The sequence below is a fragment of the Stenella coeruleoalba genome (assembly GCF_951394435.1).
Source record: "Stenella coeruleoalba genome assembly, chromosome: 6".
Lineage (NCBI taxonomy): Eukaryota > Metazoa > Chordata > Mammalia > Artiodactyla > Delphinidae > Stenella > Stenella coeruleoalba.
The window spans coordinates 41,475,751-41,499,636 of record NC_137151.1 but is presented as its reverse complement, the minus strand read 5'-3'; the positions used below and the strand labels follow the sequence as shown (position 1 = coordinate 41,499,636).

The following is a 23,886-nucleotide window of genomic DNA, read 5'->3' as shown; positions in this document are numbered from 1 at the left end:
GTAAATTCTTCTCAGAGTGTAAAAGTCTCTACTGAGGCCTCAGATAAAAATATCAAGAGGGGATAATAGGAGTTAACAGTGAAGTAGAATAAATGTCCCTTTTTTTTTTTTTTTTGCTTCTCATTATTTTCATGCTTTCAGTACTGTGGAATAATTTTTTTTTAAATTAGGAAAAATGAAAAGTGTAGTTTGAAAATATTCAGCTTATAACAGAATTCTTGGCAGAGTTTCCACTATTTGGGTGAGTTTTCTTGTTAACTAAAATAAATGCAAAGCTAGAAAAGTTAGTTATGTTTAAATAGGAAAAATAAGTATAGCATGATGTTTTCAATTCTTAAAATTGGCTGCCTAATAACTCTGAGGAAAGACAGAGTACATTTCTTCTGACTTGCCCTGTATTTTAATTGAATGCTCTAATTTTATATATTTAAGCTATTTAATTATATATTTATGTACTGGAAAAGTCTAAAATTGTCTATATGACCCTTCAAAATACAATATAAGTATTGTTTAATTTCAAGTTAGTAATTAGAAGGTTGAGGTGACCTCCGAAGTCCAAATCTGGTCCAAACATCTTCATTAAAAAATTGAGGCAAATGAATTCAAGAGTAGTTGTCACTTGTTGAAGGTCACACTTAGTGTCCCAGTGAGGGATAGAGTATTTGCCTCCTGCTTCCTACCTTATTGCTCTTTCTCTTGATCCACAATATTTTTTAAATTATTGTACAAAAGATTAAATAGGCAGCACTATGAAGAAACAGTTTGAAACTAATTATAAGGTGCTATTTTTCATGGTATCCATCAATCAATCAAATACACATTAATTGTGAACAAAGCCATAATTAATCTTTTTTAAAAATTCTGTGTATTGCAAATCCGAAATCATATCCATGTACATTGATTCTTAAGTATAGAATCTCTTCTTCGGTTGGCATTTGACTGTGTAAGAATATTTTTTGAAAGGGAAGTAGAGATAACAAAGAAAGGTAGCTTGATTCATGTATTTATTTCTTTCATTTACTCAAACTTCAGCTACGTGTCTCCTATATGTGTAACTTTTAAATAAATTAGGTAAGTACTGAATAGGTTAATTCACTGACACATGGCAAACTCAGAAACATCTAGAAGGTACAGTGTTTTAACAGTTAAGTAGAGAATGGGAAACAATGAAACGTATTATTTTGTAATTTCAGAATTTTGTAATTTATAATAGGAAGCAAGAATTTCGAAAACACCTTCTTTAACACAAGGTTTGATTACTTAAAGATAATTTTGGTTAGAACATAGCCTCGACAGTGAATGATTTAATAAGATATCTCCAAGAGGATGCAGAGAAACACTTAAGTGATAAGAAGCTCCAGAGCAGTGTACATACCTCTTCTGTGGCATTTAGAGTCTTTTTCTCAGGTTTAAGTTTAGAAATTAAAGGAGAAGATAAATCAGTCTTCAGATTCCAGCTGAGAATAGAAACCATGTCTAGGTGACTATAATACAGTGTGGAAGAAAACTATTGGTAGGGAAAATAGGAATAAGACTTCCTGTGGCAGAAGAGGTGAATACTGAAGAACAGTCAGTCCACTGCAGAGAATACCAAAGTGATAGTGTCTAAAAGACATTTTCTAGATACGGCTAGGAAGTCATTTGCAAAGATAAAATCAGAGGAAACTTTAAGTACTAGTTTTTCCTAAGGTATTCCTTGGTGCCTTGTTTTTTCTTACTATAATTCATCTTCTCCCTGATATAAACTTTCAAAATAAGCAAAACGTTATCTTCTTTTAAAATGTTTAACGGGGGACATCCCTGGTGCTCAGTGGTTAAGAATCCGCCCGCCAGTGCAAGGGAAACGGGTTCGATCCCTGGTCCGGGAAGATCCCACATGCTGCAGAGCAGCTAAGCCTGTGTGCCACAACTACTGAGCCTGCGCTCTAGAGCCCACAAGCCACAACTACTGAGCCCTTGCGCCACAACTACTGAACCCATGCACTGCAACAACTGAGCCCGCATGCTGCGACTACTGAAGCCTGCATGCCTAGGGCCTGTGCTCCACAACCAGGGAAGCCACCGCAATGAGCAGCCCGCGTGCTGCATCAAAGAGTAGCCCTGGCTCGCCGCAACTAGAGAAAAGTCGGTTCGCAGCAGCAAACACCCAATGCAGCCAAAAAAATAAAATAAAATAGAATAGAATAAAATAAAATAAAATAAAAATGTTTAACGGAAGTGTTCCTCAGCTTGGATATTTTGAAAGCAAATCAAATATCATTATTTGATTTGCCGAGTAGATTTCATCACCCCCCTTAAAAAGATTTTTTAAAATATGTATCACTGCCTGTGAAATCTTGTTACTGGGTCTATTTCAACTTAAAAAAAAAAAAAAAAAAAAAAAAAAAAAACCTGCCCAAAAGTGAAAACAGCACAAGCTCCATCTAGTGGTCATACCGAGTATGTGCTCTTTAAATTGGGATGAAATGGAATGAGTTGATTACTACTATCTAGTGGTGAAGCTGTATAAAAACAGCGGAACTTGACGCTGCTGTCCAGTGGCCAAAATGAGAAGCTGCTGTGAATGTTCACATAATTCTAGAATTTTAAGTTTGGAAGAGATTTTGGAAGTCTTTATCCGGTCACTCATGCCAGAATACGCCACAGTAGAATTTCCTAAACCTAGATGATTTTAGGAGGCTTTCAATTTAAAAAAAAACAGAAAATCAAAATTTTATTTGAATATCTATATATTTAAAATCTCTATTGGAAACATATGTGTATTTACTTAAAATATATTTTACTTAAATGTATGTATGTAAAATATATTGCCTTAATATATGTATTAATACTATTATTATATAGATATAATTATTAACAATATATATTTACTTAGGTAAATTTAGTCTTAATCTGAAATTAATGAATATCCAATATCCAAATAATTAGTTAGGAGACATATATATGCATTATATGTGCGTAAAAATGAATAGATATAGGTAAGTACCCTATTATTTAGGGTGAGACTAATTTTAAGTAGAAGCATGAATGGACTTAAAGAAAAATATTGAGCCAATAATAGTAGAAATTAAACATGGATATAATGTTATAGAAACCCCAGTGAGGAAAAAGAAAATCCGCCCTACCTCATGGGACAACCTTACTCATCTTTGGTTTACTCTGAGTATTCATACTCTCCCCAACCCCCTGAAGTCTTCCTATAGTTTTGTCACATGGCAGTTTGTCAGTTCATTGACTCACAGAACTAGAAGAAACAGAGTCCCCAGTAATCACAACATCGTCCAGCACACAATATTTCCTTAATAAGTAAGTGTTTGAATGAGTGAATTAATCAAGACTTAAATATTGCATGTTTGTTTTGTATAGAGAGAGACCAGTAGAAGATTAAATAACTTGTTCAGGTTCACACAAATTCTAAGTGGAACTAAAAATATGTCACCCCATGTAAGATTCATTGAACATTTATTAAGTGTGCCAAGCCTTGGGTTGGGGGCTGAATATATAAATAAAAAGTGACATTAGCACACAGTCACTGTCCTAATGGAGAACCCTGCCCTTCCTCCATTGTTTATGCACATTGCATATTAATCTAGCTGATTAGCAGATAAACAACATGTCTCAGGTAAAGAGAAAGGTAAAGATGTGGGAAGGCTGAAGCATAGATCACTTACCTCTAAACTAGCATGTAAGGAACAGACCAATAGAATGGGAGGATTTGAAATTCGGAATCCATTGACCCCAGGGATTAACTGCAGTTCTGAAAAATTAATATCGTGTCATTTTTATAGAATGTGCCTAAAAAGGTATCCTTTATGGATTTTTTTATGACAGTAAAGTAGAAAGGAAAAATATAAGACTTAAAAACTTTTCTTCCTGAGATTTCTGAGATATTTAAGAGAAACGCCATGGACCTAAAATACCGGCATATTTCTCCTTCACCTACAACTTCCATCTCCTCTGCCCCCACCTTCATAGCAGCCTACCAAAAATTAGAGCCCTTAGACACAAGACAAACATAATGTCATCTAGAAGATTTTCGGCACCCCAACCTCTGCCCTCTCATCCCCAGCCAGCATTCCTTGTTCTGCTCCATGCTTTGCCTTTCTATTATGAAACCAGGTCAACAAGGGGAAGATATCAATATTCGAATGATTTGTAATTGTAATGTCACCCAAAGGCAGAAATATAAATGAAATGACCTAGGAAGGTGACTTTTAACATTAGGATTACTAGGTCAAGTAACTTCTCTTGGGAAAGAAGAAAAAAAAAGGCTTTAAAAAAAATGATCTGCCTAAATATGATATATTAAAAAGGTAAATTAATATCAGACATTATCCTAATTATAATTAATTAGATTGAATAGTTGCAAGTTAAATCCAAGAGTTAAAACTGCTAGTTAGAGATAAAGTTAAAAACTAATACTAAGAGTGAGAGAATTTTCTGGGTCTTTAGAGATGCATCTAATTAAGGCTAGTCAAACTATATCCAGTGGGTCAAATCTGGCCCACCACTTGTTTTGGTAAATAAAGTTTTATTGGAACGTAGCCTCATTCATTCATTTATGTATTTTTGTGGCTGCTTTAGCACCACAATGGCAGAGTTATGTATTTACCACAGAAACAGCATAGCCCCAAAAACTTAGCATATCTCCAATCTGACCCTTCACAGAAAATTTTTGTCCACCCCTGATCTAATCCAGCTCCCTCATTTACAGATAAGAAAACCCACTACAAACAATTTAAATAACTGGCATAATAACAGTTCATTATTTCAGCAGCCAAGATAAAACACAGCTTTCCTGATATGACTGAAGAGCCCATCTTTATTCTTTGCATCTTGGTTGGTGCAAATGTGAATATATTTAAAATCCTATCTCAGGGTTGGAAGCAGTCTGAAGGATCAAATTTAAGTTTAATTCTCACATTTAGGAAGTTCTCTGTATCCCATGTGATGGAAGAATAAAGTCACTCAGGAAAAAGAAATAGTGCAATTTGATAACTCCCTGTTCATGGTGTACTTTCATTTCTACCCATTGGGGTTACTATTTGGTATGTGATGAAAGACACAAAAGAAGGAATATTTGGGAAAATAGAGGGATAAAAATGAACATTTATTAAATAGTTTGCTACTTGGTTTATAGCTTAGAATGTGTCCTGCCCTCAAACGAAACCCTGAAATAGTTATTATTATTCACATTAGATATGTGAGGAAAAAACCCCAAAAATCCAAAATGATAATTATGTGCAACATCACAAAACTATTAAGCAGCAAAGTGGGTTTGATACCTAAGTCTCTCTGGGTCTGACTCCAAGCCAACAATTCCTTCCTGTTTTCCCTGCCTGATGTTTTAGGTACTCCATATTGATGAGATCTGAGTACTTTAGATTTCACTTCTACTTATTTCCCTACAAAAGGATAGGCTCAAAATCATGCTAAAATCTATGAACACTTAGTCTTACACTGAAGAAATGTCATTCCTTATTTTAAGAATTCTCAGTGGCATTTTCAAAGTGCACTCTCCATGAGGCATGTATATTACATATCATACAAAGACAGACGAAAATTGAAATAAAGTTAAGACAAAGTGACTTGTGAAGTAAAATTGAATACACTTACTGTTATCCATCTTAAATCTGGTGCTTAATTCATGGCCAAACCATCCCACTAACCTGAAACATAAATAATAACATTTGATATTTTGGTCTATAAAAATAGTCACAATTAATATAGGACTCTAGGGCCTGCATTTTAAAATCATTTGTGATACGAGTCATCAGATACTTAAGCATATAAATACTATATGATATCATAAGGGAATTAATATTTATAACCTTCTTGAGATTGAGTATAAAATCAATTTATTCTTATTAGTTGTATTACCTTTGCAAAGTTAAATCATCTGGAGACCTGTACTTAATGATCTTGTTCTTATTTAAAATTAAATAAAATGAGCAAAAATGTTGGTTATTTTAGATTTTAAAACAAAGGTGAAAAGAAAGCTCCAAAAAAATGTGATTAATACAATAATGTATTTTTCTTGCAGTAAGCTCTCTAAGGAGAAATGGCATAAAAATAACCTATATAATTTTTGAAAAATTTTAAATAATTTTCTAAAGAAATTGTTACTTTCAGATTTTAATAAGAATGTTAATTAGCCAGATATAAAATACAGTATATATAGGAAAAATCATATGTATGTGTGTATGCTTATTAGATAAAAAAAATACAAAATATCTCAAGAAAAATATAAAATTTGAGAAAGAGAAATACAATATTCCTGATAATCAATTCTTCCTAAATAAATTGCTAGTTTTAATACTGCCAAAATTAAAAATTCCAAGTATGTTGTTTTTGGATTTGGCAAAATGTTGTTAAGTTTATATAGAATATATGAGTGAAAATAATAAATTTTGAAATAGAAGAGTATAAAGGTGAATATGCTCTTTATTATACAGCATATTACGAAATTCGTTAAATGAATGAGCACAATACTATTAAAAGAAGCATCAGGGAGACAAATGGAACATGGCAGAAAATATAAAAAACAGTCCTCAGATCATACAACAATTTAATAAGTGATAATTGTAACATTCCAAAAAATGCAGAGATGAAGAACATATGTTCCTATATTTATATGATTCTTAAGAGTAAATTTTCTAACTATGAAAACCAAAGAAAATATAAAGGAACATATCTATATATTCAGACACATTTCAAATTCTGTATTACAAAGAAAAAACAAATGAAAAACCAAAAGAAAAACCAATGATGGGGAGAAGGAAGCTGTTTGCCACATTTAAAAGAGTTTTCACCAAGAGTTTTTTCATCAGAGAAAGGGCAGTGCCCCCAAAACCACACAGCCACGAAGAATGGACAAGGCATTTATAAAAGGAGAAATGCATATGCCCCATGAATTCTGGGGGGAAAAAAACCCCTCAATCTCAGTAATAATTAAAAATATGAAAAAACAAGAAGATCAGACCATGCTTCACATATCAAATTGGCAAAGTCATTTAAAATTTATATGTCTATTTGTATCAAGGATTTAGTAAAAAGGAAATAAGCTCTTTGTCTAATAATGAATATATAAGTAATGAAGCCTTTATGGAGTACAGTTTGAAAATATAAATTAAATATTGTATAGTTTTCTGTCCCAGTACTTTTACTTGTTCCAGTTTATCCAAAGGACTGTTCGGATTACACTATTTGTAGTACGCTAAGATGTGTGTGCTAGGACAGTGAACACAGTACTATTTACAGTGTCACAGCAACCCCAATATCTTGTAACAGAGAAACAATAAAATAAATTATACAACTTTTATATGATGGAATATTATGTAGCCATTATAAAAATCATATTTGAAAGAATTTATATTCAAAAAGAATAAAATGGAGATAACAATATTTAAACTATGTTTCCAATTTTAGGATAAAATATATTGCATGCATTTATATGTAATTATGGCCAAAATGTTAAAATTTTTAATTTTTTCTTTATTCACATCCAAGTCAAACTTAGACGAAATGGAGAAACACCAAAGTTACTTTCATTAGTACTAAGATTTTACAGTTATAATAATTGAAAAAAGAGGTAGTAAATTGTCACTACTTTCAAATTATACAATTTTGTAGCTGGTATGAACAAAAAGATAATTTAGTCTGGTAATCTGGTACAAAATTAATATGAGAACTAAATATCTGAAGTTTACAATTTCAACAAGCTGATATAATAATAAGAAATATTCCAGACCTACATAAAAAAGTTTAAATACTTCTGAATCTGAACAACAAGAGCAAAAAGACTTGAATAATTTTCAACATCAGGAAAAACAATAGGACTTCCCTGGTGGTGCATTCATTAAGAATCTGCCTGCCAATGCAAGGGACATGGGTTTGAGCCCTGGTCCAGGAAGATCCCACGTGCTGCGGAGCAACTAAGCCCATGTGCTACAACTATTGAGCCTGTGAGCCACAACCACTGAAGCCTGTGTGCCTAGAACCCGTGCTCCACAACAAGATAAGCCACTGCAATGAGAAGCCCACGCACCGCAAGAGAGTAGCCCCCCATCGCCCCCCAACTAGAGAAAGCCTTGTGCGCAGCAAAGAAGACCCAACACACCCAAAAATAAACAAATAAAGAAATTTATTAAAAAAGAAAAAGTCAGTTCTCCTCAAATTGATGTATAAATTTATATAACCCCAGTAAAATATACAAACAGATTTTATTTTCATTTGGTACTTGCAAGCTGATTCTAATGCCATATGGAAAAACAAATATTAAAAAATCCCTAAAAAATAACAGCTATGACATTGACATAACAGCTACGACATAACAGCTATGACATAACAGCTATGACAAAATATTACTATATTATAAAAATTCAAAATGAAAACAATGTGGAACTGTGTTAACAAATCAATTAATATACCATTCATCATATTAATAAAGCTGAAGAGAAAGTTATAGAATCATCTCCATAGACCAATGAGTCATAAGAGAAAGTTCTATCAAGTGATATTTGCAACTTATGTCACAAGAGGTTAATCTTTGTAGTATAAAAATATCTAGAGATAGGGCTTCCCTGGTGGCACAGTGGTTGAGAGTCCGCCTGCCGATGCAGGGGACGCGGGTTCGTGCCCCAGTCCGGGAAGATCACACATGCTGCAGAGCGGCTGGGCCCGTGAGCCATGACCGCTGAGCCTGCGCATCCGGAACCTGTGCTCCACAACGGGAGAGGCTACAACAGTGAGAGGCCCGCGTACAGCAAAAAAAAAAACCCAAAAAACTCTCCACTTAACTAATGATAAGAAAAATACAAATGAAAGCTACATTGAGATACATTTGCTGTCCTCTTAGATTAGAAAAAAATTCCAAAGTTTTATTAAGGACTCTTTTAGTATTAACATGTTTTATAAGTAATGCTCATGTATTATTGTGGGAATATGTATTATTGATGCACCCCTCTAGAAAACAAATGAGTAACAGCTATAAAATTTACAAATACATGTATTCTTTTACCTGGCAAATTCAATTCTGGGAGTTTTTTCTCCAGTAGAACTTGTACAAGTATGAAGTGAATTATGTATAAGTGTAGCCATTGCCTCCCTTTTAGTAATAGTCCAAGATTGAAAATAACCTAAACTTCCTTCAATAAAAGACTAGTTTTATAAATTATGCTAAATTTATATTATAAAATATCACATAGTCATTATATCAAAAGTGAATGAGAATGAGTTCTGGGTCCTGAAAGGGAATGATTGCAAGAGATAAGAAACCAAAAAATAAAGATATACAATAGAACATGTAGTATCTTTTATGAACTTGATAATTATCTTGCTTATCTTCATTTTTCTCCCCCAACTAGAATGTAAGCTCATGAGATCAGGGACTTGTCTCCTAGTGTTTGTAGAAGAGTGTTTGTAATGTGGATGTGTGACGAATGGTAAAAGATTGTTAGGAGAAGCATGAGTTCGGGCAACTGACTAGTGTGGTGATGGTCAGGGGAGGCTTTGACAAGGAAGCTAAGCAGAAGAATGAGTATATTTCAGCAAAAGAGAAAGGAAAAAGTGTTCCAGATAGTCAAATAGCATATTCAAAGGCCCAGCACATATGAAGATTATGAGGGCAAATTTCACACCACCTCCCTTTTCAACTTTTATATTTTTGTGTGTGTTATACTGTTTGACTTTAAATGAATTCTGCTGATGTTTTTATTGAGTTTACTAAATTTCTAGGTGTAGACTTAATATTCAACTTCAGAATTGTTTTCAAATGATTTTTCCAGAATAAAGCTCTAAAACTTATTAGAAAACTGATGATCCAGTTTGGGTTCTGCTCCTGCTATGTATGATATTTTTAGTCACATATTAATTGCCAGTTTCTCTTGACTTGAAAAATCTATGGCTTCAGGGACAACTACTGACATAATATTGTTTGGGAAAAAATGTTTGGGGTGGTAAAAAAAAACTTTGAAGGTATTAATTAAAATTTTTCTCATCATTTGCAAATAATTTTCTAAAACTTTCTTCTCCACAATGAATCAATAAATTTTATTACTTCAGGGTCATTTGTTAAATGGAGAGCACCAAAAGATGTATACTCCTTTTAGCTTTGAGTTCAAAACAAGCTATTGAAACTTATAGCAGAGTTAGTAGTCTTTAAAAGCCAAGGCTTTTGACTTGCAGTAGATAGACATTTTGGAATTCTAATTATCAAGTGTCTCATATAATAGCCTAGCATAAAGTTTATGCTGTAAGCAGCAAAAAGAAAAGAGAATAATAAATCTAACCCATGAATCAAATGACCTTTGTGAGTGCTGAGGAATGGGAAGCTTCAGAAAGGAAAATAGAAAGACTGGATTCATATTCCTAATACAGAGCTGGGCTGCACTCCCTACCCCCAGTTAAGTTCTAGGGGATGGGAGTTGGGATGCTTGAGAGGTCAGTGGGAATTCCAGATATGTTTGGGAGGATCTAATGATACGGAATTCCTGAGCCATGTTCCCTCAGTCCTACGTGGCAATCCAAAGGGTTTGTAAGAATCCCTCTATGCCAGGTTGGTACCATAATCTTCATACAAAAAAGGTTAGCAGAAGGGCCTGTGATAGCACCTCCATTTATAATCTAGGATCATACTAACCCAAGAGACCCAAGAGAGTATCCTGAAATTCCTGTTTCCCCAGAGAAGGAAATCGAAGTGACTGAGAAAGTCAGCATCCCCATTGGAGCTTGAGATAAAGGGCATAGGGTCATGGTAGCTCCACAGACATCTTGGAGGATGTAGCAGTAATGGGAGCAGATGACCAAGGGAGTGCCAGGTACATTTTAATGGATTCCAGGAGATGGCTATAGACAAGATGCCTCTCCTTTATCTATGTCTGGGCACTCTGTACGTCACCCATCGTGCAACCTTAGATGCCATCCTAAGGAGAGAAGGACAAGAAAAGAACTCTGAACTGACAGAGCTTAAATTCTGAATTTACTGAGAAAAGTCACTAAGTATAAAAGTCACTAAGTGAAAAGTCACTAAGAGAAAAGTCACTAAGTAAAGTTATAAGACTGAATTTCCTGAATCAAATGAGTTGATAGATGAAAATAAAGAAAATAAAATTATTTGTCCACCTAAGTTTATGGTCTGGTGACATTTACATATGTAACTTACTAAAAAATTATTAAATTTCTGATGACAACTGAAATCAATTATAAAATGAAAAGTATGTTTATCAAAGTTCTCATATGTTTTTGTATTAAATATCCAGAATCAGAACCTTTCTTTAGTTAATCTGAACACATAACTGAGCTATATGGATGAGTTAAATTGAGTGGGAAAACAAATCAGTGTACAATGTAATTGTTTATTTGAGGTGCTTATATTTATCATGGTGTATATTTATTGAAAACCCATTCTTTCAGCAGGCATAAAACTGTGCTGGGTACTGAGGGGAACTCAGTATCACCTTTTCTATTGAGGCTAAGATTATGTTTGCATAAAAAAAGAGGAATAAAGAAAGGAGTTCTAGCCTGAATGAATTAGATTCATTCACTATCATTTAGTACAGAGGCATTTACTATTTTTTTATGTTATTTCTATCTTTTGAAAGAGAAGAAAAATACTACAGTTTGTTAAAGAGAATGATTTCTTCTATAGTTACAAATCAAAAACATAATGTATGAGCCCTTTTGCATGTAATGCTTTCTTTGGAAACGGATTCAAAATTTTCCTCTTGGCATTTTCTTTTTTAAAAATCTGAGGCAAATACAGTGGCTATGAGACAGGGTAATGGAAAACTGGGAATTTTTTTTTCCATCTTTTTTCAACAGGTTTAAAATAAAAATTGGGAGAGTACTTCAATACTTTTTTTCTTATTTAGCAACTTTTCCTTCATTTTTGTGTATTCATTAAAAAGACTAGGTATTTATCATTTCTGTTTGTGGAGTGCTATTAAAAATTCAGGAGTATGATTTATGATTGCTGGGCATATCTGACAGAAACATCAAAGACCTAGATACATGGTATCCAAAGATACCATCAAAGACCTAGATATGAACGTGGTATCATAGGAGGAAATTATAGTTCATGCTTAAAAGTACTGATGGCACGTTCATAGCCCAAATATAAAAGGAACAAGTAAATACACGGAGGGAAAAAGTTTTCTTCTTTAGGGGAAAAAGTACTTGGACCTGAGTCTATAACTGAGGTCAAGGCATCATTTTTTATGCTTTATTTACTGAGTCCATAAAAGTACTTTAAGTTTTTATCTGAAAAAGTACAAATATGATATTGTAATTTTTTCTGAGTTGCCTCATTATTTGATGATAATATGCTTCTTTTGAATTTATTCACTAAAGAGATTATATTTTTCTATCCAATGGCTTAGTACAAAAGATACTGGGAGACTAACCTCTGGGCCAGCCGCATTGGAGATTCTAATTGTTTGCCATCCATCACCCCTAGCCACCGCATCTATGTCACTTCTGGATGGGAATTATATAATCCTATAGAACATTTTGGAGTGATCTATCAAGTCAAATGACTTGTTCTTATGCCAACAGGAAATCCTATTCAAAAGGCATGGTTGGGCAAAGCTTTTGCATATTGAACTGCTAAGGGAAAAAAAGGGCAGAAACAAAGATATGTTTGCTGGAAAATGGGCAAGATCGTTTCATGTCATCTTACTTATTAATCTTTGCAACAACATTCTGAGGTTGGTATTGTTTCCATCATTTTATATTTGAGAAAAGTAAGGCTTACAGAGTTTGAGTGATCATCTAAAGGAATGTACCTAGTTAAGCCCACATCCTGCCCAGTAAGTGAGCAGAAACACTGACCCACAGTGAGAAGCTGTGGTTGATATAACATCATCAGAAGGAAGTTGAAGGAGGGGGTTCAAAGCAAGTATCTTAACAAACCAATAAGCAAATAGAAGCTGAGATGGTCAGTCCCTGGAAGCTGAGTAGAAGAGCAGATGCTAAAAGTAGACTCAGGTAAAATAAAATAGTTTAATGGAAATTAGTGTGAAGTTAGAGTAAAGTTGATGCTTGTTATAAGGGACTCTATTTCTATCATTTATGTTACTAATTAAATTACCTTTCTTTTATCAAGCTTATTAGAGTTTTCCTACATTTCACTCTATAATTCTTCAAAAATAGTTGAGACACCTTGATAGAAGCAAGAGATAGAAATAGTACAGTGAGCTGTACTAGAAATGGTTCCTGCCCACAAAGAGCTTAAAGTCTATTGGGTGTGGGTGTGACTCGGGGTAGAAACTAATTAAACAAATATTAATTCAACAAAGGGTGGGTGGGTAGCCCCCCATCTCTGACTCCTGGTGTTCATGCCTTTATGTGGCTCACAATTAAGAATTGTGGGTGGGACCTGTGTCTCTTCCTCAAGAAGAATGGATTCAGGTGACATAGCAAAGTAGAAAGAATTGAGAGAGGGAAAATGGACTCAAACCTAGATGTCTGATGTTAAACAAGAGCTAAGGAAGACAGAGTTGCTGACAGATTCTGTTAGGAGTGAGACATTGAGTGGATTGAAACCCTGAAAGAAATGAAATTAGAGACTCAAAAGGTAAGAAGTTTCAGTTTCATCAACGTGAATATTGAACTCATTAAGAGAAGAAAAGTAGAGTAGGAGAAACAGAAGAAAGAAAACACGGCTCTTCAATAGAGGCTATTTATACCATAATTCCCTAACAAGTAGTAGTAAATAGGGTGAGAGTGCTCCAGAGCAGGAGGATAATATATATGGCAGTAAAGTCTGATATTTAGATGTGACAGTGACATCACTGAACTCTGTTACCAAAGCAATTACTTGAAAATTTTCATCAAAACAACTCAACAAATCATAGTACAAATACTCTTACAGTTATGAAAAAAGAGGATAGAGGAGCTATTCCATGTTGTATGTGCTTCAAATTCCTGAAGCCAATAGTGGTTAATTGTCCCAAACTGTCACTGATTTTCATGTGATGCTTTTCTTCCTCTATGTCTTTATTCTGATATAAAAGATTAATAATTACCATATTCTTTTAATCATTTGTGGTATCTATAACCTTAATGAAATTCTAAATATTATTTCTTCTGGAAATAATTACAACTTTCTAAAATTAATTGCTCTATACTTTCACTTGATAAAAAGTAATAATTTAAATGGGGTGTTACAACAAGAGAATGACATTTTTATCTTATTAAAATTTATTTTTACCCATAATTCCTTGTAAAGTAAAAAGATCTTAGAATCTCTTCTTTAACTCCTGACATTTTTCAGGTTATCCTGAATATTTTCATGATAAATAACATCAATGATATATGTTAATATAAGAGCCCATACTAATATAACTTTTACCATAACTAGATTAAAATTTTGAAAATCATTGTTAATTTAAATAAGAAAAGGAAAAAGAATTCTGTTTATTAAAATAGTATGTTAAAAAGATAAAGTCTTTTCCCCATATTATTTTCCAATGCTGGAAAGTGAACAACATGAAACCAGGTGACTGACTCCTCAAACATCAAGCAAAGATCTTGTAAAAATACTCAAAAGAATTTGATTTGATTTTGTGGGTTCGTCCTGATTTAGGTTCTTGTAGTTGTTTTATTAATTTTGAGAGCAACAAAAACAAATGTTAATTGAGATTTCATTATGAATCAAACATTGTTCTAAACAATCAATCTACAAAAGAATCCTGTGATGTAGATATTATTATCGTCCTCATTAAACAGATGAGAAAATTGAGGTTCCAAGATGCTGGATAAATAGTCGAAGATAGGGGAATTCTCTGGCAGTCGAGCGGTTAAGACTCTGCTTCGACTGTCAGGGGCGTGTGTTCCATCCCTGGTCGGGGAACTAAGATCCCACATGCCTCACGTTGGTGGCCAAAAAAATTAATTAAAAAAAAAAATTAGTTGAAGATAATACAGTTATTAGTCCTTGAAGCCCAAATACAGGTATAGACCATCATGACCAAGTATATTCACAAACACATGCAAAATCGCCTGGGCAGTCTTTTTTTTTTTTTTTTAAATTCATCAAAGAGTCTAAAAAAACCCCAATATTCCTTAGATTACTTAAATACTATGCTTAAGGTTCTGACCTGGCAAAATGCCAGGCTAGATGACAGCCACATTTTTTTATACACAATGTTTTTCCTTCCTCAAAAAAAAAGTTTTTTGACTCTGTCCTTTCATAATCACTGTAGTCAGTTTCTTTTCTTCAAAATGCATGGACCTAGGTATCTAATTTAATGAATCTGAGTATGTGTATCGATCATATATTACACCTTGAAGTCTTGACAGATGGAATGGGGGCTGTTTAAAGTCAAATAAAGAAATGATTATTTCAAAGAATATTTATTCAAACTCAAAATACATTTCTAAGAACCTAGGGGAAAATTAAATTCATTTTAAGACTCCACCACTTGGAATGCAGGAAAGGGAAAATCAAAATACAAAAGAAATGTAATATAAATGAAATCGTGGCATGAATTCTAAAGACAAATATTCTAAAGCTAATGCAGTAAAATTAAAAACCATTAAATTAGCTTATAAGTAGCTATTATCACAAGCTCATAAATCATATCTACAAATTGAATATGAACAATAACAATTAAGATGCAATCTCATCATACTAGGATAGAAATTTGAATCTTTTGCCATCAAAAATTAAAAATCAAGCAGTGAGTAAATTTACTTAAAATGAGGATGTTAACAGAATTTTGAGAGAAGGTGTTGGGAGAGATCCAATAAATAATAAAAAGTAAAGATTTTAATATGCTTTTTGTTCTTGAACATCATAAATTTCCTAAAAGGAGTTTCAAATAAGTATTATCAAATGGAAAGCATCACTTACAATAAAGGCATCTTTGAGCCATGATATTCAGATTCAGTAAGAGGAAGCCACTAGGGATCCAATCAATATGATTTTGGATGCTAAGAGTTATGAAATGAAATATCAAAATGCTCCTTGATCTCCTTAGCAAGACTTTAATGGCAGAATCTCCAGTATGAATCCCTAAATATTTCATGCACTGAATTAATTTAACTTATTCTGCAAACCCCTTACCTCTCCTCACCCCATACCTCACCAAAACTAAACAAAACAACTTATCCCGGTTTTCTTAGCTTATGTTAAAAGTGCAATTATTCATTGGAGCAAAATCCCACATATAAAGAAATAGATCACAATCTTTTCTAAGGAAGTACATTTGCATTAAAAACTGCTTTCATGATGTCCTTTAATTTGGCAATTTATCACCACACATTTAATAATTTAAGTCTGTGCTTAGGAATATAAACCTGACTGGGAGTAAGTTTCCTTTTTTTTTCTTTTCCTTTTCCTCTTCTTTTCCCTCTTCCTCTTTCCTTTCTTCTTCCCTCCCCTCCCCACCCCTCTTCTCTTATTTCTCCCTCTCTCTCTCTCTCTCTCTCTCTCTCTCTCTCTCTCTCTCTCTCTCTCTCTCTCGGGCACAACTTAGAACTAAATACAATTGTCTTACTGCTTTCATGGTTTCAGAAAATGTGTTGAATCAACAAAACTGTTATAGCATTACAAAAAAAAAGGAACATTTGGGGTACAGCATAATTGTTTATTTTTAAACAAAATCTGTAATAGCAATTGTGAATAAGTTTGTCTGTTATCTCATATCCTAATGTCCTCTATAACCGAACCTCAAGTGAAAGTATATTACTTAAAATCCTCATCAAATAATCAGGTTTCACAGAATCAAAAGTTCCACAAAGGTTGTTTTATTGAGGATGTAATGAGAAATTTATTCATTCAAATAGCTTTTATATAGTCTTAATTTTCATAATAAAAAATTTGGTAGCTGAGCTTAGGAAATGTGAACATGGTACTCTTTCATACTTGAGAAAATGAAAAAGATGAGAAAGTTACAGTAAAGTTTGTTATAAATTTGTCTGAACTTACTGGGCATTACTGTATCCACCTATTACAAAAAAACAGAAGGGAAGAGGGTCATCAAACTCAATATAACCGATGATGCACAGATTTCCATTAAATTGGTTTTAATTTCTGAGTTATCCCTATCAGCAGTTTACCTTATTCGAAAGCTTCATGTTTATTACTGAAGAATCAGAGAGTTTGAAAACTGGAAGGGAATCTTAAAGATGCCCCGGCCTAACTATTTATTTTTCCCATAATCAAACCAATACCTGGAGAGGTTATGAGACTTGAATTTGCAGTCTTGTTCCATATGAGCAGTCAATGGCACCCCTTTGTTTTTAAGATAAAAATCAAAACTCCTTAACTTGAAACACAAGGACCTCGATGATCCTGCCTGGAACACCCCACCACTGCCTGTTCCCTTTCAGTCTGACTAAGAGTTAGGAGACTTTCTCCAACGTCTCTCTTCCTTTTCCCTGTCACACAGAATGATAAATCCCAAGAAAACAGGCTTATTCTTGTCTGTATCCCCAGGGTTTGCATACTGCTTTGCCTGTAGTAGATGCTCAAGAAATATTTTTTTAGTTGATAGTTGAAATAACTGTATGACATTTGAGTATTTTAGTATCATTTGGACAGACATCAGTCTGATTCTCCCCTCATTCTTGTCCCTCTAGCCAAACTTTTCTCTATGTCCTCTAATTTCCTAATAACTTTTAACTCTGTCCTGCTTTCTTTATCCCTCTTGCCATTACTATATTTTAGATAGTGAGTGGCTCACTTCTGTGTGATTGCAAACATCACTTAACTGACATCCACATTTCTGTTTCTGACCTCCTTCAGAGTGCTGCCACCTATCTTTTGTAATAAATCTAGAAGCCTACAACTTCTCATCACCTCCTTTGCTGCTCCCCTGCTTTGAATTGTTGTCACCTCTTGTCTGCATTCCTTAATGGCTCCCCAGCAGGTCTCCCAAAGTCTCCCAAAGTAAGGTCTCCCTTACCCTCCTACAACCTATTCCCAAGAAAGCCACCAGAATTATCATTTTAAATTTGCTGTCATGTCACTTTTCAGCAAAATGGGCAATGTATCCCAAGTCTTTACATTGCCTTATAAGGGCATGCATTTTCTGGACCACTTTGTCTCACTCATCTCCAGCTTATTCATTCTATTCCAGCCATGCTGGCTTTCTCAACACACTCTTGTCTTTGAGCTTTTGATAAAATACTCCCACTGCCTGGAGCCCTCTTCACCAAATAATTATTTGGTCCAGTCTCCACCTCATTCACCTCTTCATCCACATTATATTTTCCCAATGGTGAGCTTTCCTGAATGCCTTTTTAATACTGTGCAATGCCAAGGATTCCACAGAGTATTCTTTTTCTTTTTTTCTTTTGTCTGCGTTGGGTCTTCATTTCCGTGCATGGGCTTTCTCTAGTTGCATTGAGCGGGGGCTACTCTTTGTTGTGGTACACGGGCTTCTCTTCGCGGTGGCCTCTCCTGTTGTGGAGCACGGGCTCTAGGCATGCGGGCTTCAGTAGTTGTGGCACGTGGGCTCAGTAGTTGTGGCTTGCGGGCTCTAGAGCGCAGGCTCAGTAGTTATGGCTCATGGACTCAGTTGCTGTGCGGCATGTGGGATCTTCCCGGACCAGGGCAAAAACCCGTGTCCCCTGCATTGGCAGGCAGATTCTTAATGACTGTGCCACCAGAGAAGCCCCACAGAGTATTCTTATACCTCCTTTTAATGTCCTGTTTTTCCAATTGTCTATAGGACTTATCAACTTCAAACATATCATACAATTTGCTCTTTATTATGTGTATAATCTATCTTTCTTTACTGGAATGTAAGCTCTATAAGGGGAGGAATCTTTGCTTTATTTGTCCATATATCCCAGACACTTAAAAAAAATGCCTGGAATATAGTAGATGCTCCATAAATATTTCTTTAATGAATGTAAATGTGGTACAAGGACATTATGCAGCTGTGCCTTAAAAGATTATAAGTCAAAATTCTTCCACAATGTTCAGTGACAATATTAACTTCTTTTCATGAACAATTGTATACTTTTTTCCTCTTTCTTTTTGGTTAGTCCAAGCTCTATTCATCTATAATCAGCCAAGGTGTTTCTTCAAGCCTCCACTGACAGTCTTTTCTAAGCAAGCCATCCAATAGGATGACCAAATGCAAACAAGGGTGACTTTGAGCATACTAAAACGCTGCCTTCAGGGAAGTAATATCAGTTGGGTGGAATATGGGCAGGTTGCGTGGGTACATAAGTATCCCAGAAAGTCTTTAGGCCATTTCTCACAATGAGGCATTAATATTGCTAAACTACCATGCAGAGTGAGAAGAAAGGCTTGGGAAACAGGAACACAATTGCTAAAGTTCAAGTAGATGTTGAAATTCAAAAATAACAGTAGTTCAGGCACATATAGGAAAGGTGGAGCTACAGCATAGGAATAAGGATCAGAGAAAACAGATATAAACTATAACAAAAGGCAAAAAAACAAAAGCTCAACTAAAAATGAGAGAAGGAGCAAGGAAAACCTAAATCCAGGCAGTTGGGGAACAGCATATTTGAAGGAAAAGTAAACTTACGGCTAAGTGATAGAAGCAGATTCAAAGGTGCTAGTGACAACAAAAATCTTGACAAAACAGGATGTTTCAGCCCGTGAATTGTGCATTCATCCCTTGATGTCAGCAACTAGTCCCTAAGCATGACCATTATAAGGCTCAACATGGCCATGACATTAGACAGGTAAAATATTACCAACTCACTCTTAGTAAAGATCTTTATCAGTTCCTATTTTCTAAAAAAATTCATCTATTCACAATTGCTCTGCTCTGTTCTAAGTCAGCTGATTTAACACTGCTTTGGAAAGGAGTTGTGGATGTATGGGGGTTCAATTCCTTTTCCTCCACTCATTTGCCCAATCATAATGTAAATATCATTAAGATAGAGTGCTTTACTTGGTTCTGTTACATATTCAATTACATCTTCAAATCTTACTCAAAAGGAGGCTTGTTAAAATATGTTCAGTGAGCTAACAGTATGATAAGCATAGTTATAAGAAAGTACTTCCTGTTATTGTAAGTTTTGGTTAATGAAAATTGTTTCCTTAAGATTCAGAATAATATGCTGTCCTTACAAGGGCTAAATCAATATTTTCTTGGTGTGAAAGCTTCATTAAGAAAAAATTTCTGCATATGATTCATTGAAATGTATTATTACTATAAAATATTGGTTTATAATCTGTGGTAACATTGATGCTAAAAGCACAAAACACATCAAGAAGATGTCTGAATTTAGGACTTTAGAAAGAACTATTTGCAATGTTGATTAAAATACTCATGAAGGACTTTTGAAGTTGTATATAGCTGGTTTTCATGGATATATTTGGTCTTTGTAGAAGCATATGGAAATGCATATTTAATTTGACAGTATTTTGCAAATCATACCCACTTCAGAATACCTTGCAAAGTAGAAATGCTTCCATATGCTAGAAGATGGTTTGTCTGTTATGCTGAGAGTAAAGAAAGAGCCATATATCCAACAACAAAATTTTAAAAATATTTTCTTGGGCGTTGTGGATTATGAAAGTAAAGGAAATTCAAAGGACAATGTCCTTGTACTTAAACATTTAGAATTAATTTAGTCAATTTTTCAAACAATCACATTGGACATACTAAGATGAATTCTCACAAGGATCACAGGCCCCCTTTAAAAAAAAAAAAAAGAATCAAATGGGCATTTTCTGCCTAGGTTTCCATGCCTGTGCCAAATCTTCTGAGACTCTGACCACATCTGATTGGAGCAAGGATTTATAAGAGAATGAAGGCAAGCTATCTCTACAGGACGTTACCATGATGGGGACAAACCTCCATCCTAGAGAAAATGATAACTCCCACTCAATCAAACCCTCTTCTCTGGGGTAGAGTTAAAAACAAGTGACCAAAGAGAAAATGGATCACAGGAATTCAGACCTCTCTTCTGAGTAATGCATTCCAAGTATTCCTGTGACCTGTGAAGTTGGCACAGCTCAGTCTTGGAAGCACCAGGACCCAGTGGGTCTGTGTGTGATGAGCAGTTTCCCAAGCTGCCCTGCACAACAGTATCATTGCACCGTGGCTGTTTTGACAGTCATAAAAAGTCAGATGGATACATGTGTTTTCTCAACAAGAACAAATAAAAGTTTAGCAGTAGCTCTCCATAGTTTATATTAAAAACCCTTGCAGATTCTGAAGGTTACTTTAGGGACAAAACTTGAAGTAATTAAAACAAGAGCAGAAGTTCTTTGACAAGTTTTACTTTTTGTGTTTAAAAGGTTCACTGACCTCATATATCTCCAGGGACACAAGTCTGCAATTTTCAAAGAGAAAATAAATTTTGAGGTTTCAAAGGACTTCAGTTTTCTCAAATTAATCTTTATGTCATCATTATCTGAGAATAGTGATTTGTGAGCAACAATGGCTTTAATGTATCTTTTTATACTGATGATTACTATTTTGGTTTTCTTTTAAGAGCCAGGATTCCTTTATCTCTTAAATTGAGAAAATCAGATTATTTACTGAAATTATTTTTAACTGTGATCATGCCTCAGTGCATAAACGTTATTTTTATGATCCCAGCTTAAATTCACACAGGAAAATTGTCTAGATGATTATGCACAGTAAAAAAGTGTCAAGCCAAGAAGATGAGGGATCCTTTTAGAGTTATTGATCTAAAATGGTTTGTGAATGAAGACAGGTATAGGTTATATGCCATGAATCCATAAATGAGTTTTCTTCAATCAAATTGTCTTCTTTTGGATCCCTTACAATGAGGCTTTGGGGACTAGGATTTGCAATAGGTGTAACCCACTCATGAGCGTGGCTCTGGAACTAAGTGTATGAAGCATACTTGATTTTACCACTGTTTATAATTTCTAAAATATTGTAGAATAGAGATAAAGAGCAATTTTATGATAATCGGCAGACTTTTAAATGTTAAGTCAATAACTCAGATTCCATAAAAATTCTACTAAAGAGTATAAAAAGATAAAGATCACCTGACATATCCCTTAAAGAAATGTCATTTAAGTAACTCTTCTTTATACTTCCTTAAATTTATGAAACTAATCAAGTGAAATCTCCCTCATAGGCAACAATTTCAACTTTCAAAGTAACAGAGAGAAAATTTACTCAGTTAACATAGCATTCCATTTTGCAGAGGAATTGTATCTGTAAGTTGGTGGTGAACCAACTTCTTCAAGCTTTTCCAAAGCGGCTCTGAGTTAAAGTTATCTATTCCTTCACTGTTCTATGGCAATATCTGAATATTCACCCAGCAATTATTAAGAAATTGCCTTGTGGCACATATTCTATCCCTGTGTTACCTGTTATTTAAATTGTTTATTCAGCTATTGAAATGGCATCTCTCCAAATAGATTGTATGATTTAAAAATCATATGAAATATCCTATATTTATTTCTATCTATTAAAGTTTCTTGTACAAAAATCTATGTTGTTTATATTTGCTCATGCCTCCTCAATTGACTCAGGAACATTCTCTTTACTTGGTAAAGCAGTGAGCACCTTAGAAAGGATACTCGTTTTGGAGTAGGATAAAATGGAAGGTTCATCATGTTTAATTCCTAAGATTGGAAAGATGTATGAATATATTGGAAGTCCTCATTATTTGATTACAAATGGAATACTGGGAAAAGGCCATTTAAAATACATCTATTTTAAAACAGTAAACCATACTTTTTGAAGTAAATAATGGAGGAAAAAAGAATAAAAGATTTGATTGAGATGCTCTTGAAAATAAAATTTTAAATTGTAAAATAAATATAATTTGACAAAACTTACATTAAAATTATAATATGCTAATTATTAAAAAGAATAATAAATTGTGGGGTTTTTGTGTGTATTTTAACAAATGTGATAGCAAACTACAATCTTTTTTGTATTACATTTAACTTTTTTAGCATGAGCATAAAGATGATCATTTCCACAAAATTTTTGAAGCATTCATCATTTCCTTTTAATCCCTGATATTCTAGTCATTTGCTTTTGAAGTACCGTGTCTAATTTCGTCTACTTCATCTGTTAATGGTTCTGACTCTGACATATTCTCATTGTCCATGATTTTGTGATTCAGCAGTTCTTCAGTATCACTTGCATCATGAAATCCTGAATCTCTTGCAAAATGTTACTTTACAATTAATTTGTGTTAAGTTTTTATTGTGTTATGCTTATAACATTCTATAATCAGCAAGAGTCTAAACTTTTTTATGATAACATAGAGATAAATGCTAATACTAATTGGGAAAGGGTGTTTAGAAAAGGCTAATTTTATAAATGGGTAGTTCATTAGTGAAAATTTCCTACTATGACAGTTTTTGCTTCCCTACATTGTCATATATCTTGGGGACTGGAATAATGCTTTGGTAATCAGGAACTCTTGCAATTTGCAATCAGATGAAAGTAAGGGCTAGAAAGTAAGCAAGTGGTAAAGCTGGAAATGCAAATTGGTGTCTTCTACAAATGTCTGTTGTTGACATAATGACTGTGGATGAGAAACTCCTGGGCAAGAGGACCAATGGTTGAGGCATTGAGAGAATCAATGAAAAAGTGAAAGAGAAAACCTTATAAAATATAGAAGAATAATCACATACATTGGAGCAGAAGCAAGGGAAAGTAGCACACTAGAAGATTAGGGCTGTGGGAGGTACACATTAAGGACAAAGGGGATGGCCAAGTACATTTAATATGGCTGTCTGATAGGGCAGGAAGTTGTGGCTGAGAAGTCATCCATGTTAATTCATACTGAACATCTAACTCCAGAAACATGCTAAATAGGTAGGACAGACGCCCTGGGAGGTCTAGGTCATAGATCAACTAGGAATTCTGTGAAAACTCTCACTGAGAAATCTATTGATACTGGCCTGTTCCATTTGAAAGCATTTGGAGTCTTGTGAATTCACACACCTACACT

General features: G+C 34.2%; 1 protein-coding gene and 1 long non-coding RNA gene across 3 annotated transcripts in view; one reads left to right on the top strand and one right to left on the bottom strand.

The window, feature by feature from the left end:
- The window catches only part of LOC307187967, a 454,431-nt gene that overhangs the window by 61,417 nt on the left and 369,128 nt on the right, over window positions 1–23,886 (top strand). The gene's annotated exons all lie outside the window — the stretch shown is intronic.
- KYNU (kynureninase) overlaps window positions 1–23,886 on the bottom strand; it is a 90,068-nt gene that overhangs the window by 4,283 nt on the left and 61,899 nt on the right. For both annotated transcript variants that reach the window (XM_079924411.1, XM_079924410.1), the window contains 2 exons: window positions 5,617–5,669; window positions 3,672–3,757 (listed from right to left, as the gene is read on the bottom strand). In XM_079924411.1, the coding sequence (XP_079780537.1) occupies window positions 3,672–3,757; window positions 5,617–5,669 (139 nt within the window). The remainder of the gene's footprint in view (window positions 1–3,671; window positions 3,758–5,616; window positions 5,670–23,886) is intronic.